This window comes from Sarcophilus harrisii, chromosome 2 (genome assembly GCF_902635505.1).
Source record: "Sarcophilus harrisii chromosome 2, mSarHar1.11, whole genome shotgun sequence".
NCBI classification, from domain to species: domain Eukaryota; kingdom Metazoa; phylum Chordata; class Mammalia; order Dasyuromorphia; family Dasyuridae; genus Sarcophilus; species Sarcophilus harrisii.
The window spans coordinates 381,830,210-381,845,977 of record NC_045427.1 but is presented as its reverse complement, the minus strand read 5'-3'; the positions used below and the strand labels follow the sequence as shown (position 1 = coordinate 381,845,977).

The 15,768-nt window shown below is 40.8% G+C and overlaps 1 protein-coding gene across 1 annotated transcript in view; it reads right to left on the bottom strand.

Annotated features, from left to right (window-relative positions):
* Nucleotides 1-4,662: 4,662 nt before the first annotated feature.
* Nucleotides 4,663-15,768, bottom strand: part of PPARGC1B (PPARG coactivator 1 beta) — a 150,514-nt gene continuing 139,408 nt past the window's right edge. Inside the window, exons 9-12 of the mRNA XM_023505499.2 lie at nucleotides 13,470-13,545; nucleotides 10,426-10,547; nucleotides 7,002-7,153; nucleotides 4,663-6,186 (exon numbers count right to left, since the gene is read on the bottom strand). Of these exons, the coding sequence (XP_023361267.2) occupies nucleotides 6,083-6,186; nucleotides 7,002-7,153; nucleotides 10,426-10,547; nucleotides 13,470-13,545 (454 nt within the window). The 3' untranslated portion in view covers nucleotides 4,663-6,082. The remainder of the gene's footprint in view (nucleotides 6,187-7,001; nucleotides 7,154-10,425; nucleotides 10,548-13,469; nucleotides 13,546-15,768) is intronic.

Below are 15,768 nucleotides of genomic sequence, written 5' to 3'. Positions count from 1 at the left end.
CATGTTGTCTCTTGAAAGGAAAATCTAGCATAAGGAAAGGAGCACCCATTCTGTGGTCCAGTGGGCCAGGATTTAAATCCTGATGGCTTAATTCTTGTATGTCCTGGGACAAATCATTTAATCTCTCTTCACTGCTGGTTCTGCATCTGTAAAATAAAAGTGTTGGACTAGATCTCTAAGGTCCCTTTCAAGTCTACATCACATCTTCTGGTCTAACCCCGTGCCCCCTACCCTCTGACTTACAGATAACGATTTGTGTATAATGGTGAAGTAGAAGAAAGCCCATGTCTGGATCTGTACCAGACAAATATTTCATCTTTACAAAAACTTACCTAACACATGCAGAATAAATGATGAATCATCACGTTCCACCCATGACTTTTCTGTACATTCTGTGCAACCATCGAAAAGCAATGTCTGAAAAATCTTACTAAACCATGCAGCTTTTTCAAACAAGCAAACTCCTAATGGGGAAAGCACACAAGGTGCACACAGTGTGAGGAGAGAACAGACACTCTCTGGGTGTATCCTTCCCATGAAAGCATTAGCTGCAGAGGAGCCCCGATAGGGCAGGTAGGTACCTCTGAATGCCATCTCTCACATCACCCTTTAAGAGGTTATGGCTTTAGCTCTGAGGAGACCTCCTTCATACGGGAGTAAAAATAGCTGGTTCCCTGCATCTGGGCTGACTGACTCACTGAGAGTATTCATTCCCAGGGTTGGAAATGGCCCAGGGGCTGAAAACTAGATTAAGGAAAGTGGGTAGGAACCTTTCCTACCTCACTATGGCTTGGCCTACCAATAGCTGCAGAAGGCAGTGGAGAACATGATAACATGACAAAATAACAGGACAGAATCTCTCTAGTCCAACCCCTGCCCTTGTGCAAACATTTTACAGAGGACTTGAACTGAGGCCCACGGAGAGGAAGTCACTTGTTGAAGGTCACCCAGGAATTGAGTGAAATCATCACAAAAGGGTGCTTACTCACTGAGAGGGTAGCTTTACATGAAGCACTTTTCAAACCCCTTCACCTCTTCCAGTTTGCTGGGCTTGTGATGAGACGAGGTGTAGCCTTTTGTTTCTAGATTCTGTTATTGGTGACTGCAAAGAAATCTGACAAAGTGCTCAAAAATGTGCATTTTCTTTCATAAGCCTTCTAAATGAGATGCTTTCTAGCCAGCATCTCTCCTATTTCCAAGGTAACTCCTCAGAGAGAGCCTGCCTTGTTTTAGTGTTTTCCTGAAAGTGACCTCCTGGCTTAATGCAAAGTCATCCCAAAGCCTTAAAGTGATTGGGTCCCCAAACTGAGTTACTACAAATGGTACACAAAGGGCATGCTCAAGCCCCTGCTGCTTTTTCTTTAGGTTTAAGCAGTCTTGCCAATAACCTCAATCAAATCACTTGAACCCTTTGAGCCTCAATTACCTCTTTTGTAAAATGGGACATAATCCTTGTACTTCCTATTCATGGGTCATCATGAGAAATATGCTTCATAAGTTGTAAAGTGCTATAGAAACTGGAATTGTTGTTATTCTCTTTACAATATTGTTCTAGAATCAGCAAAGACCACTTGAGCAATTTTTATCTTTGAAATACAAGTTTGGGGAACAGGATTCAACATATTGCACAATGTTACCAATTTCCCACTCTACTCCCCTCTTGGTCATTGTAACACAGAGAAGGGCCTTATTCCTTTGGCCAAGAAAATGAGGAAATCTACCTTCCCTATACATGTAATCTCTTCCCCTGAGGGCTCTGGCTTCCCAAGCTTAGGAAAGCTTCTCCATCCTAATGAGAGCAAATATCAGGGGATCTCTTGTTCTAGCACCCAGCACTATTAACAAAGTATATGGGGATGGCTGTGCTTTAGTTTACCACCATCACCATCATTATTTTAATAGTCTTTCAAAGTCTCCAGGACAAACTTCAAGTACAGCAGTGGCAGCAACCAAAGAAACACTCTGTCCACGGTCAACTTCAGGTAGGCAAATCCATCCAGCAAGACTGCACTTGCTGACCTTCAGGCCTTTTGGCCCCCAATAGCCCACCCTCCCCATGGGCACCAGTGTGCATATTGCATAAGTCTTGGAGAAATCTCTCAAAACTATTTTATAGGCTCTAGGCATTAAAAAGACCACTTATTGCATCTCTTCCTATGTTAGGACTTGAGTATTGATTGAGTCTTTGAATCATGGGACCCTCTTTCCTCTTGTACAATTGATGGCACTGTTGTTTTCCTAAGCCTGGACTATACCCTAACTCCAGCTGCATTACAGTATCATGAGATCCTAAAGCAGATGCAGATACCCTGGATGGACCTTTAGCTGCACTCAATCCATTCATTTGCTTCACATTTTTGATGCATTTTCCTTCTGTAACCAGAGCCCAGGTGTGAGCTTTGATTCAGCCTTGTGCTGAGGAAGGAGATGGAAGAATTCCACTTAGCGGTTTGATTGAATTTTGATTTGCTTTTTTAAACACCAGCACAGCACAAAGACAGATAGCATTGCCCATTCCTAGATGGGGGTGAAGGAGGCTATCAGACACAGTCCACACAAAGCGATGTCATGGCAATCACATGTAAACATCATTGTGGAGAGGGAGAAAATATGAGGATGGGAAAAAGGCAAAGCTACAATGAGGTGGCGGCCAAAGGCAGCAAGAGGCTCGCACACTCTGGGTTCCAGCTGAAGGTTTGGGGAGAGGGGGCTAGGAAGGGTTGACCATGAGGAGAGGAATAACTAAGTACCAGGCTCTGACCTTTTGTGGGAAGCACATAAACTCAGGATATCTTGGGATATGATGGAGTCACAATGATGAGCAGGGAGCTCAGAGAATTATACTTTGGCAGGCAGAAATGACAAGAATTAGTCCTTGATCACAAAGAAACAAGTAAATTAATTACAGCAAGGAAGGTAGGAAGAAAGAAAAGAAAGAAGGATGGGAGGAAGGGAGGAAGGAAGGGAGGAAGAGAGGAAGGGAGGAAGGTAGGAAGGAAGGAAGGAAGGAAGGAAGGAAGGAAGGAAGGAAGGAAGGGAGGGAAGGAGAGAGGGATAGAGAAAGGAACAGAGGGAGGGAAGAGGAAGATGGGGAGATTAGGGCCTCTTCACTATTCACTTCAGTCTAAGGTTTCTCTTTTCTTTCCCAACCCACAACTCTGTCCAACAATTTCTTTCACACTGAGGTCAGAAGGGGACTTTTCTCTGGAATATGTATGTACATGTTGACAGGAATCACAACCTTACACTATAGGAGGGGAAGTCTTAAATAATAGAATTAGAGAATGTGAAAACTAGAAAGGATCTTAGAACAGAGAACAAAGAATATTGGTCCTGGAAGGGGCCACAGGAATCACCCAGTCCAATCTTCTCACTTAATATATGGGGAAGTTGAGGTTGACCCGTAGACTAGGGCAAGGTCTTTCCACTGTAATAGATGGTTTCCTCCATAGTTGCTTAACATCTCAGCCTTCAAGCAGCAGAGGACTGTCTCTAAACTGAAGCCTGTAGTCCCATGGAAAAATGAGTGACTCTAATCCAAGAAGCACCATCAGCTCATGACAGAATGTCACTGGTTCTAGCCCATAGCATCCAAGTAGCTCAGTCTCAGAAAGTGTTACTTGGGACCAGTTGGAATAAAGGAGGATTGTGATGGTGATTCAGCACAGCCTGCCAGTTATGGGTTTTTTACCTTCTCTGTGGATGAGTTAATATTGTAATGTTACCTGTAATGATCCCAGCTACCACAGGTCAGACCAGAAATGAGGCTTGTTCTATTTTTTTCTAGATCATATACAACAGAGTACAGGAATCCTCTACCTAGTGTTCAGTTGATTGGTTCCCTGAACAATTTCCCTGGCATTAGGTAAAATGCCATTCCAAGAGGCAGTTGGTGCCAGGCGAACTATTTTTTAAATTGTCATATCACAATAATCAATGCCACAGCAGATTTTCATTAACATATTAAAAACATGTAATTATGAAATAATATTGGTCAGGGCAAACTTAGGTAGCATATGCCAATAATAAGAACTGACCATTAGCTAGCCACAATTTCCTGTGTAAAAGTTAGGTAAAACCTGCCATGAAAATGGTAGTAACCCCAGAAATATGATAATTGGGTTTGAACATGATTGGTTCTATATTTTGGAACCCTCTTTCCCCAGGCTGGCTATTGGCCTAGTAGAAGAGGTAGTTGATATGGGCAGTGCTGAGCTGATGCTGTGATTTCTGGTCTGGTAAAACCCTTTAATTTCTAGACTGCCTGACAGATGGGAGATGAAAGAGAGATGAAAAGAGAGGGTCTCTGCAGACACCATTTCCCATGGTACTTGAGTTTCTGAAACTGACTCGAACATGGCCACTTGGAATCTAGACAACAAACAGCCCAGGATTTCCTGGCTGGAACCAGTCGATTAAATTTTACCCAGGCTGTCACTAAAAATTTCGGGGGACTGGGTACAAGAAGTGGGGCAGCATTGTCTCGACTGGGAGAAAGTTCCTCCAAGACCTTTTTCCCACTCCACTCTTTTGTGACTAGGATCTTCTCAGATATTCACAAAACTTTAGCCAACCTCTTTGAGCTGGATCCTTTTTACAAAATTAGCTCCCAATTCCCAATAGATTCTTTCTGTCACTGCCACTTTTCTACACTGCAGGTGGATAGGATAGGACTACATACTGGACCGGTAATTTTATTAGTTTGAGGAACTCCTGGGAGAGGAGTTTCCCTCTGCCAAATGCTGGTCATCACTTTCTCTGAAACTTATAGCTTTAGAAATTTGCCTAAAGCCCAGAGGTCAAATACTTGACTTCTATGTATCACAGCTAAGATGTGTTGGAAGAGGCTTTGCAGCCAGCTTTCTTTTCTACTGCATCATCGCAAGTGGGCAGTTTCAATAAATATCATTTGTGGCAGCTTGAAGTTTATAAGTGCTCTTAAACCGGATTTAATGGGTTGGTAGTTATTGGGAATTTGACTTCATTCCTTGTCTGGTAGATAAACAGAAGGGTGAATGAGAATCAGAGTGGACTGTCATTATGCCATAGGCTTATAATATTGCCAAGAAAATCCCATGGACAGTATTGGCGTGGTATAGTTTCACAGGGTCATGAAGAGTCACACCACTGAACAACAACAATAACAAATGTATATTATAGCTAATCCAGTCCAATTGTGACGGAAACTGCACAACTCAGAGGCTTACTCTGAATTCCTCCACTTCCAACAGGAACACGGTTTCATCCTGGACCTTTGGCCATTGCTCTGGAGGCTATTGTTCTACCACCCAAAGTAGCCAGTGCAAAGTCGTGGGCTGGGATGATGTTGGACAGAGAGATGGAGAGGACTGGGATGAGGAAGAATAAGGGTTGGAAGATGGGCTGGTGACAGATGGAGGCTTCACACAAATGTCCATCCAGCCTCCTGCTCCAGGGAGGAGATGAAGTCCAGCGGGGTCTCGACCCCTCTCTGCTTTCCCTCCTTCCTTCTTTTCTTCCCTCCCTCCCAGGGCCAGCCGGGAGTCCATCAGCACAGTGGCAAGCACCTCATTACAGTGCATAGTTAGAGATCCAGGAAGCGGCACAATGAATTAGTTCGAAGTACAGTACATCTGAGCCATAAATATGGTATTTTAAGTATATACTTTTTTTTCTGCAATTAAAAATTAGTTTATAGTCCTGATTCTATTCACAAGTAACGATTTTATCATCACACACTACAGACCGAAAATGTGATGGGAACATAGCTGCAACTCCACAATGGAAACTGGGGGGTGGGCGGTTAGGGGCTGGGTGGCAGAATGCTAACAGACGCACCCGAAACAACCAATCTGAAGCGAGGGTACTAAAGTGTGGCAGTGGAACATCAACACCATGGAAACTCACAAACAGAAGCAGCTTTGTTCAATGTAAACATTGATTTAAAGGGACAGCAGTCTCAGTCTCTCTCTCGTTCTCTCTCTCTCTCTCTCTCTCTCTCTCTCTCTCTCTCTCTCTCCATATACTTAATTTCTTTGAAAACGTAAACATATTGGAAGGGCCTTGACTGAGGTATTGAGGTATTCCTCTAGGATTAAGGCTGTTATCGATGTAGGCTTCTCTGGGCCTCCTTCAGCAAGCTGTCAAAATCCATGGCTTCATACTTGTTTTTCACCGAAGCCGGGGAGGCCTCTTCTATATTGGAATCTGAGGAGGGCAGGGACAAGAGGACAAATGAGCAACCAGAAAGAGCCTAAGGGGTATGAGCTTGCAACCTTGGACCAGCCCGTGGCTGCCTGGGGTCAGTCACAAACTAATGGGGGCAGGATGTTGGGAAAGCCTGGGACTGGCTTTGCTGAGGTCAGACTCAGCTAGAGAGGGTCCCGAAAGAGTGTTCTCTTAATAACCCTAACAATAAACTTTTAAAAAGTTGGAGCTAGAAGAAAGCTTCGAGGTCACTTAGTTAACACTCATTTTTAAAAATGGGAAAACTGAGTTTTGGAGAGATTAAAGAAATTGACTGAGCTAGCGTTAGAATTCAGATATTAGGACTCTTGAGATCTTTTCCATTCCACTAAATCTATAGGTTCATATATAGATATATGCATGTTTAAATGTATATGAACTCTTGAGGGAAGCAGATATTTCAAAGAATCCCATCTTGAAGAGGAGGGGGGTCATAAGACCTATAAATGGAATTAGGGAAGCTTTCTTCCCTGAGTGAACATGGGAAATATGAGCTATTCTTGAGTTTAAGGGCTGATAATTTTGCTCTTTTTACCTTATAGCCTCAGCTACTAAAAGGACCAGAATAGGTACAAAAACTCTTTAAAAAGACTGTGAAATCAGCCTCCATTTGGAATTAGAAATCTACTCTTTCTAAGTCTTAAACTAATGGATGTTTCTTCCAACATTGTTTTCCTCTCTGAACACAGCCCAGGCAATGGTAGTAGGGAAAAGGGCAAGGGGGAAATTGGGTAAGTCTTGCAATCCAAGAATGTGATATGACTTTGCAATCTTACCAAAGTTAGTGCATCTGGTCCAGAACTGCCCAAGTCCCCCATAGCTCAATTGGAAGAAGGGCTCGTTGCGCTTCCTCAGGGCTGCACCATTCCTCAGGGACAAGGCTGCATGCTCTGAACACCGATAGGTAATAAAACCATCTTTCTCACCCCTGGAGAACAGAAAAATGGAGAATTCTGGATTACCCATAAAGAGCCTTCTGCAGTTGCTATTATTGGCCAGTGCTGGCTTTTGGATAATTCACAATTATAAGTACAGTAGAATACTTGACATTCATATAGTACTTTAAGGTATAAAAAGCAATGTACATGCATTTTATCCTCACAGCCCTGTGAAGAAAGTACTCCCAACTATTATTCCCATTTTCCAGAGAATTAAAAAGCTTCAGTGTTATGTGATTGATCCCAAAGCATACAACTTTGTGTCAGGTGAGATGAAAACTTGAGTAACCCCTGCTCACTCTCCACTACAATTTAGATCTACAGTGGAAGCAAAATAAGTGCTCTAAGATGCACCAGAGGAAAAATCTTATTTCTTCTCAGTCAATATAGTAGAAGCATTCCTAATTTTAATTCTCAGAAAGTTCCCTAGGTGTCGGGATCCAGGGCATTCTGGAGATGAGTTCCAAAAGATTTTTCACTTCTAGTCATCATGATGGGAATAACAATGTTTAAATCTCCTTTCATGTAGGAAGCAGGTAAACATGAACTTTGTACTAAGGTTAAGGACAGAAAAGAGCAATCAAGATAATAAGAAAAAGAACTGAAGACCATGTCACAGCAACATAGTATAAGACATGAAACATGACTCCCCTTTTCTCTCTGAAGTGGCTCATTCACTTTAAATTGAGCTTGTATGCTGTCAGATTAGAGGTTCCCAGAGTAGAACTCACACAGGATTCTAGGAGTAACAGGAGGGAGGAATATATTTCTACTCTTGTCACTGCAATCCCTGCTCCTATGGAACAAATATATATTGCCTAATTATGATATCGATGGAACACATAGGAATTTTGGGTTAACATCATAAGATAGAGGTATATCACTGAAGCAATGCTGCTTTGGATAGTAAAGTAGCACTGAGTTAGGAATCTTTGGTTTCTTGAATTGCTTCAGGGATTATCGAACAAATATATTGCCTAATTATAATACAAATGGCAGGAATGTGAATTTTGGTTTAATGTCATGAGATAGAGATGAATCATTGAAAAGATGCTACTTTGGACAGTAAAATAGTTGAGCTGACCTCAGGAAGACATTATAATAGGTCTGGGAAGAGACCTCAGAACTTACACTGTCACACACTATTTGGAAGAAGGGAGTCAGAAGAGGTAAGTTGAGATGAGTTGGGAGCTCCTGAAAGATTTCAGAAGTGAGAACTGATTTCAGAATTCCAGATTTCCTACCACTACCAAATCAGCTCACCAAACTCCATTAACTCTTTTTTTTTTTTTGGTGAGGCAATTGAGTTTGTGACTTGCCCAAGGTCACACAGGAAGTGTTAAGTGTCTGAGACCAGATTTGAACTCAGGTCCTAATGACTTCAGGGCTGGTGCTCTATCCACTACACCATCTAGACTCCATTAACTCTTAATCAAAATTATTTACTAAACAGGATGAAACAAGAATAATGATCACATAATGTTCCACCCATAAATTTAGAATTCTCCCACTGATATATAGTATAGGGGGTAGAATCTATGACAGATTTTCAGTCATAGAAAAGAGGCACGAATTGTGTAAAGAACAGTGTCCAGGATGACTCACAACTGAGGCTTGTGAATCTTGATGTCTTTAATCTCCCTCAGAAAAAATCTGAAGAACAATTCACTGATGGGCAAAATTGCTTCCTCAATAGCTGTTCTGCTCAAGTCATTCCTGGTTCTTTATATTAACTCAGTGAGTAGGGCTAGTTCATTTCAATTGCTCCTTTTCTGGGTTGCTAAGCAATTGTTATGCTCTTTCAGCAAAAGCAAAAAACCCTAAAGCTGAGATCTTCCTAGTTTCTCTACTTTGACTTTCTTGGTTTGGCTCTGACTTTCTGGACAGAAGGTGGCAGTAGCAGGAAAAAGAAAGACAAAAGCTTCTCATGGGTCTGCTCTTCCAAGCAACAGATGGTAATGCAACCTCCTCTTCCTCTAATCCTGAGATCTCTTTACTAATCCAACAAGAGGTTTCTTCTGAAATCAGCTTTCAGCTCTGAGATCTTCTAGGAGCTTCCAGCTCATCTCAGTTCACCTCTTCTAACCTCTCTTCCAAATCATAGGAGACAGTCTAAGCTCTGAGACCCACTCTAAGATCTCTCTGAAGTCAAAGTTCTACTTTATTGTCCAAAACATCATCTCTTCAGTGATTCTCCTCTATCTCATGATGTTAAACCAAAATTCACATCCCTGCCATTTATACCACAATCATACAGCATATTTGTTCCACAGTCCCTAAAGCAGTTCAAGAGACCAGAGTCTCTTAGCTCAGATTGGCTCTTCTATCCAAAGCAGCATCTCTTCAGTGAGTTACCTCTATCTTATGGCTCTAAAACAAAATTCATATGCCTATCATCTACAATATAATTAGGCAATAAATACTTGTTCCATAGTTCCCAGACCAGCTTAAGGGGCTCCCAGCTTTTACTTTTAAAGTCTTCAGGTCAGTCATATACAAATTAGATCTTGGGACAAGTCAACTTCACCTGCGGTTAGTGGCTTTTCTCTGTAGGGCCCTCCCCCAACCAGTGTTTCTCTTACAATTCCTGTTTCTGTACTTTTCCATGAACCAAACTGTAAGAGAGGAGCATATTATATAAGGATCAGCTGAGAAAATTGAAGTTGTTTAAATTAGGGAAATGAAGATTTATAAAGTAATGAAAACCCTTCAGTTACTTGAAGATAGATGTCATGTGGAAGAGGAATTTCCCTTGTCTTTGTCAGAACTAAGAAGTGGGAGAAAAGCTGAAAGATGAAGATGTTGGCTCTTATGGAGAATAACTTCCTAACAATTACAGCTACTCAAAAAAATGGAATAGACCACCTCAGGACCAAGGAATTTCTCTGTAGACAGTTCCTTCAGTGAAAGCTGGATAACCACTTTGGGGGGATAATATGGAAGGGATTCTCCATCAAGAACAAGTTAGACTAGATGTTCTCTATGGTCCCATCTAACCAAGATGACAATGATTCACTGGAAACTCAACTATATATGTCCAGCTACCCAGGCAAGATGATTATGAAATGAAGGGCATCTTCTAAAACTCAAGTTTGGGTCTTAAATGGCCCTATTCATAAACTTGTACATGATTGTCCATTTCCAGGTTTGCTTGCCTTGGAGGGACTTTTCTACATGAGTGTATATCTATGTATCTCCTCCCTCATTTGGGCTACCAAGAGCTCCTCTACCTCTGTTGTCAACAGAAACCCAACAAACTCACCTCCTGTTCCTTTTTAGCACTTGACACTCCACAATTTCACCAAACACTTCAAAACGTTTCTTCAGTTCACTGGAACTCATGGTACTGGAGAGGTTCTTAATGTACACCACCCGGCCTTCTCCCTGCTCAAAAAAGAGGGACAAATATGTTTCAGTGGCTCCATTTTCCTAGGCTGAAGGTATTGTTTGACCCATATGGTACTCAGGAATTTCAAGAATTAAAATAAGAGAGTCTCATTTCCCTCTTTGCCATCTGAAACTCTGATTCAGGCTATGTGGCACAATGCCCAGCATTTTGTTAGCTCTGAAAATAATGAATTCTTCTAGTAAAAAAGTTCCTCAAGGGCAGGTACTGTTTTGTTTTTGTATATATGGAGTTTATTGTTGAGTCTTACACAGAAAAGACAATCAATACAAAGGGGATTGTTGGACTGAATGATCAGCTAGGTCCCTGGGATGAGAAACTGGTCTCCATACTACCAGCCAAATTTTCTCTAGCCTAAAAAAAAGGAGCATTTCCTATCTCTGGTATATATAATCAGTAAATCAATAAGCATTTATTAAGACCCTACTATATGCCAGGGACTTTGGTAAGCACTAGGGATACATTGAAAGGTTAAGTCCCTATTCATGAGGCTTACGTCCTAATGGGGAAGACAATATGTAAATAGCTAGGTACCTATAAGATATATACAGAACACATGGAAGTTTGTGAGAACAGACTGAGAAAATCAATGATTAAACTTTGAAAAAGGACTTCCTTCCTTTTAGCTTCTCCCTGACCTGTCTTACAAGTTCCTCTCATCCTGAACCTTTTTCCCAAGGGGCATCTGCAGCCATCTATTCAAGTCATACTCCTTGCTCTGTTGTTCATAGAATAGAAGAAAATTAAAAGTGGAAGGTCCTCTGAGGTCATGTGGTTCAACTCTCTTACGGTCCATAAATATTTCTAGGATCTGATGATGTTTAGCATCTGGACCTGGATGCCTAGAGTTGACTTTACTAGGAATCTTCAAGAACTGACAACTTGCCATGTGGAAAAAAAATTTTTGTTCTGCTTAAGACCAGAGGACAAAACTACAATTAAACATGTGGAAAATTATAAGACATACTTTAGTGTAATGAGGCACTGAGACAAGCAAAACTGTTCAACAATGGAAAGAGATATCTCAGGTAATGAATTGTCTATCACTAGAGGCATTCAGAAAGATGCTGGATAGCCACTTGTCAGGCATGCCGTAGAGACTAGATCCCAACTTCTTAAGCTGTGATTTGTGACCCTATATGGAATCTCACAACTGAATGTGGGGGTTGCAAAATTATGATTTGTAACAGTATTATCAGGGTTTGATTTGTGTTGCAATTTAATATACATTTATATGTGGAGTCACATAAAAATTTCTTAGGCAAAAAGGGGTTGTGAGTGGAAAAAATTAAGACACCCTGGACTAGATCACTTATGTTTCTTCTGGTTCTGAAATCCCATGGGTATATAAGCCTATTTGTATATTTGTATACATACATTTGTATGTATAAGCCTATTATACATACCTTGTAAGGTGCCAGAGAAGAGTTGTTTTCTACATTTCCAGGTGCCAGAGAACTCTGACAGGAAGAGAAAACTTCCAGGATGTCTACATTAAATATGTGTTTTCCTCAGCTTAAAGAGTCTCCATCAACTGACTTCAGCCTATGTTTTTAGACCTTTTCCCCTAAACTGTTACCCTATTCATGGCTTAAGCTATAGCTGGTCCCTCAAGTATACTCTCATATTCCCACCTCCTTAGTGCTATCTCCTCCACAGAAAAAATGTGTTCCAAATTTCACCTCTACTTATTCATGAAGATTCACCTCAACTTTTTTGAGTCTCATTTGATAGTCTTATCTGACTGCCTATCACTTAGTGACCATTTCCTTCTCTCAATTATTATCGTTATGGTCTAAACTCTTCATGTCATTCTCAGCCTGATATTATTAGCTTTCTTTTTGTGCATGTCTTTTTTTCTTAAATGGACTGTGATCTATGAGAGAGAAACTCATCTTTGCATCTCTGATAGCACCAAGCTCAAAAATGGATACTGTTATAAGCCTCAATACATGTTTGCTAATGGATAGTTTGAGAAGACTAGGATTGTAGCTAAGAGGCTCAGGGATTGAGAAGGATGAATTTTCATCCCCAAGAAATTGTATTCCTTTTATTTAGGGAGTTCTAATGAGAGAATGGAAGGGATGGACAGGTAGGACAAAATGCTTTGCAGTAGCATGAATGATAGGGGACAGAAAACTCTTCAGGAAAAATGTACTTATTCATACAAATACAGACCTTGTCAATATAATGTTTATAAAGATTTGTGTGTTGGTATAGGTGTATGTGTTTGCCTATGGGATGGGGTGGGTGTTGAGGAAGGTTGTGAATCACCTCTATTAGCTATCCTCAATCATGAGCTCTTATACTGGACCTGGAAACCTCATCTGGGAGATCTTGAAGCCAGCTTCCCTCTTCAGGAGGCTGAAACTTTGAAGGGCTCAAAAAGGAAAGTATGGACTCTGATTACAACCCTCCCTCATTGTAGGGCTTTACTATCTGAAAATTCCTTCTCTCTTTCTTTCCCGTTCACTCCCTTAATAGGAAGTAGATTCTTTTCATGCAAAATCTTAGACCTTTGCTCTCTTAGGACAAGTAGTACAGTTCTGTTTCTCTGGTTTCTGAGCACATTTGTACGGAGATGAACAATCCTGTCTCCAGGTGGAAGTACACTAGATCAATCTACTTTTCTAGTCCTTGCAAGACCTTATCCCACTGCTGACACCACTGGCTGGCAGGGAGCTTGGGACTTTGGAAGCTCCTAACTTTTGGACTCTGGTTGTTTTTTGGTAGGGAGATATACCATTGTGTAAGTTGACCTTGGGTTAGATGAAGTATGGAGAGAAGTATCCCTTGCTCTCTCAAAGCATTTTTCCTAAGCAAGTCCCATTTTCTTCCAGGAATCTAAGCTATTTTCCATTCCTTCACTGGTCATCCCTCCCCAACTCTTGGGCACTTACAATGGCCTTTTCTCTCCTCTTCTCAATATGCTGGATACTTGGGCTTCCTTCTCCACAACGCTCCTTGTTTCCACATCTGTTTATAAACAAGAAAACATAGTGTCTTGATCTGGGTAGATTAAAGGAAGTTTCAGACCTTCCCCTATGAACAATGGGATGCCGATAGTCAAATGAAAAACTGCCTTCTGCCAGCAATATTCCTCTTAAACTGGATTTTGTACATGGGACAAATGTCCTTCACTTGTACAAGAATGCCTCTGAATTTCTCCTCACTCAGGTCTCTGAGTGAGAGACTGGCAAGCATCCTGTGGCTTCTCCTCAAGAAAGTTTCTTGATTGGCCAACTTTTGGTCAAGAAGTTCCTACCAGTCATGAAATTCTTTGGAAGGGGTAGTGTGTTATGGAAAGAAGATAGGATCTAGTGTTGGAATATCTGGATTCAAATACTGGCTCTGCTGCTCAGCGAAGTCAAGTCTACCTCCCTGAATTTCAATTTCCTAGTCTGTAAAACAGTGTTACTTAGCTCATAGTTAGTATAAGTATTTTACAAATTGCAAATTTATATAATTATAAGTTGTAAAGAATCCTATATGGGGATTTCTGAACAGGTGTTTCTTTGATCTCAGTAGGCTTACCTATAGACATAACCACAAACATATGACTATCTTCATCCCCACAACTACAATAGCCTACTGCTATGTCAACTCAGCTCTGATCTTCCAAATCTAATTGACTAAGCTGGGCTCACTGTAGCCCACACTCCCCAGAAGCAAGAGGCCTTGCTGCCTCCAGAAGGCCATTGTGGAAAAACTCTGTTCTTTAAATGGTTTGCAATGAGTTATTCTTTAAGGATAGAGAAGTTGAACACTTTAAATAACTTTCAAAAATTGATAAAAAAGCTCAAGAGGCTTTGAGAGAAGTTAAACTGGCTTTACGCAATGTGGTTGAAAGTTATTCAGAAACCCTTGGAAATACCAGTTTTTGCTACAAAAGAGAGACCCACAGCAGTCTTTCATCAAGGACACAGTGTGATAGAGTGGGTGACCTCTCAGCACAACCAGAACAAAACCTTACTCCTTACCCAGTGCTTGTGGCTAGAATTTTATTAAAGGCCATTAAGGGAGCAGTACAATTATCTGGGATAAGACCTGACAAGATATACACCTTTTATACTAATGCACAAATTAACGTATGCTGTGAAACCATCCCAGAGTGGCAAATTTTATTGGCCATGGCTCCAAATTTTATACACAGGCCTCCATGAAAGATAACCAGACTATTACATAATTGGCTATGGATTCTTGAAGAAAGGTTTCCAAGGTTCCTCTTACAGGACTAACTATCTTTACAGATACATTCAAAGATACATTTGTGCTGTATACTCGTGACAACTATAATTATAAAGTTATAGTGAGTTAACTATAAAGAGAGTCCTTTTTTCAGTCCACTCAGCAGAATGAATTGCATACAATCATTCTATAAATATAAAATCTGATTCAGCCTATTCAGTAGGTGAGATATTGAATTGTCACAGCCCAAATAAAATTTTTAGCTTCCAATATATGTCAGCTCTTTAAGGGATTTCAAGAGCAAGTGAGAAACCATCCAGATAAGATTTATATCTTGCATGTCCACTCTCATGGTGGACTTCCAGGTCCTATTTTTGATGGAAATTCAAAGGCAGATAGCCTTCTAACTATGCTGGCCAATACTCCTTTATTTCAAGAAGCTCAAGAATCTCATTCTAAATATCATCAGGCTGCTCGAGTTTTACGTTTATAATTTGGAATAACAAGAGAGGAAACTAGGAGCATAGTAAAAGCCTGTATAGCTTGCCTTTCTTTCCATGCTCCTACGCCCCCTCCAGGGAAGAATCCTTGTGATTTTGAGACCCAATGAAATTTGACATATATGACCCATTATAAATCTTTTGGTCATTTGTCTTTTATCCATGTTGTAGTAGACACCTTTTCAGGATTTACTTTTGCAATACCAGCAGCAAAAGAGACAGCCCGAGTGGTCACTGAATTCCTTACCCAAGCATTTGCAATTATGGTGTGCCACAAGCAATAAAAACAATGAACCTGCATATACTTCTAAACATTTTGCACATTTTTGTGCACAGTATAAGATTTTACACATCACTGGCATACCTTTTAATCCTCAAGGACAGGCAATTGTAGAGAGGAGAAACAAGAGACATTAAGACACTCCTCCAAAAACAAAAGAAAGGGGGAGCCACAAGTAACCCTAGAGAACTTCTAAATCTAGCTCTCTATACCATTAATTTTTAAATTTTT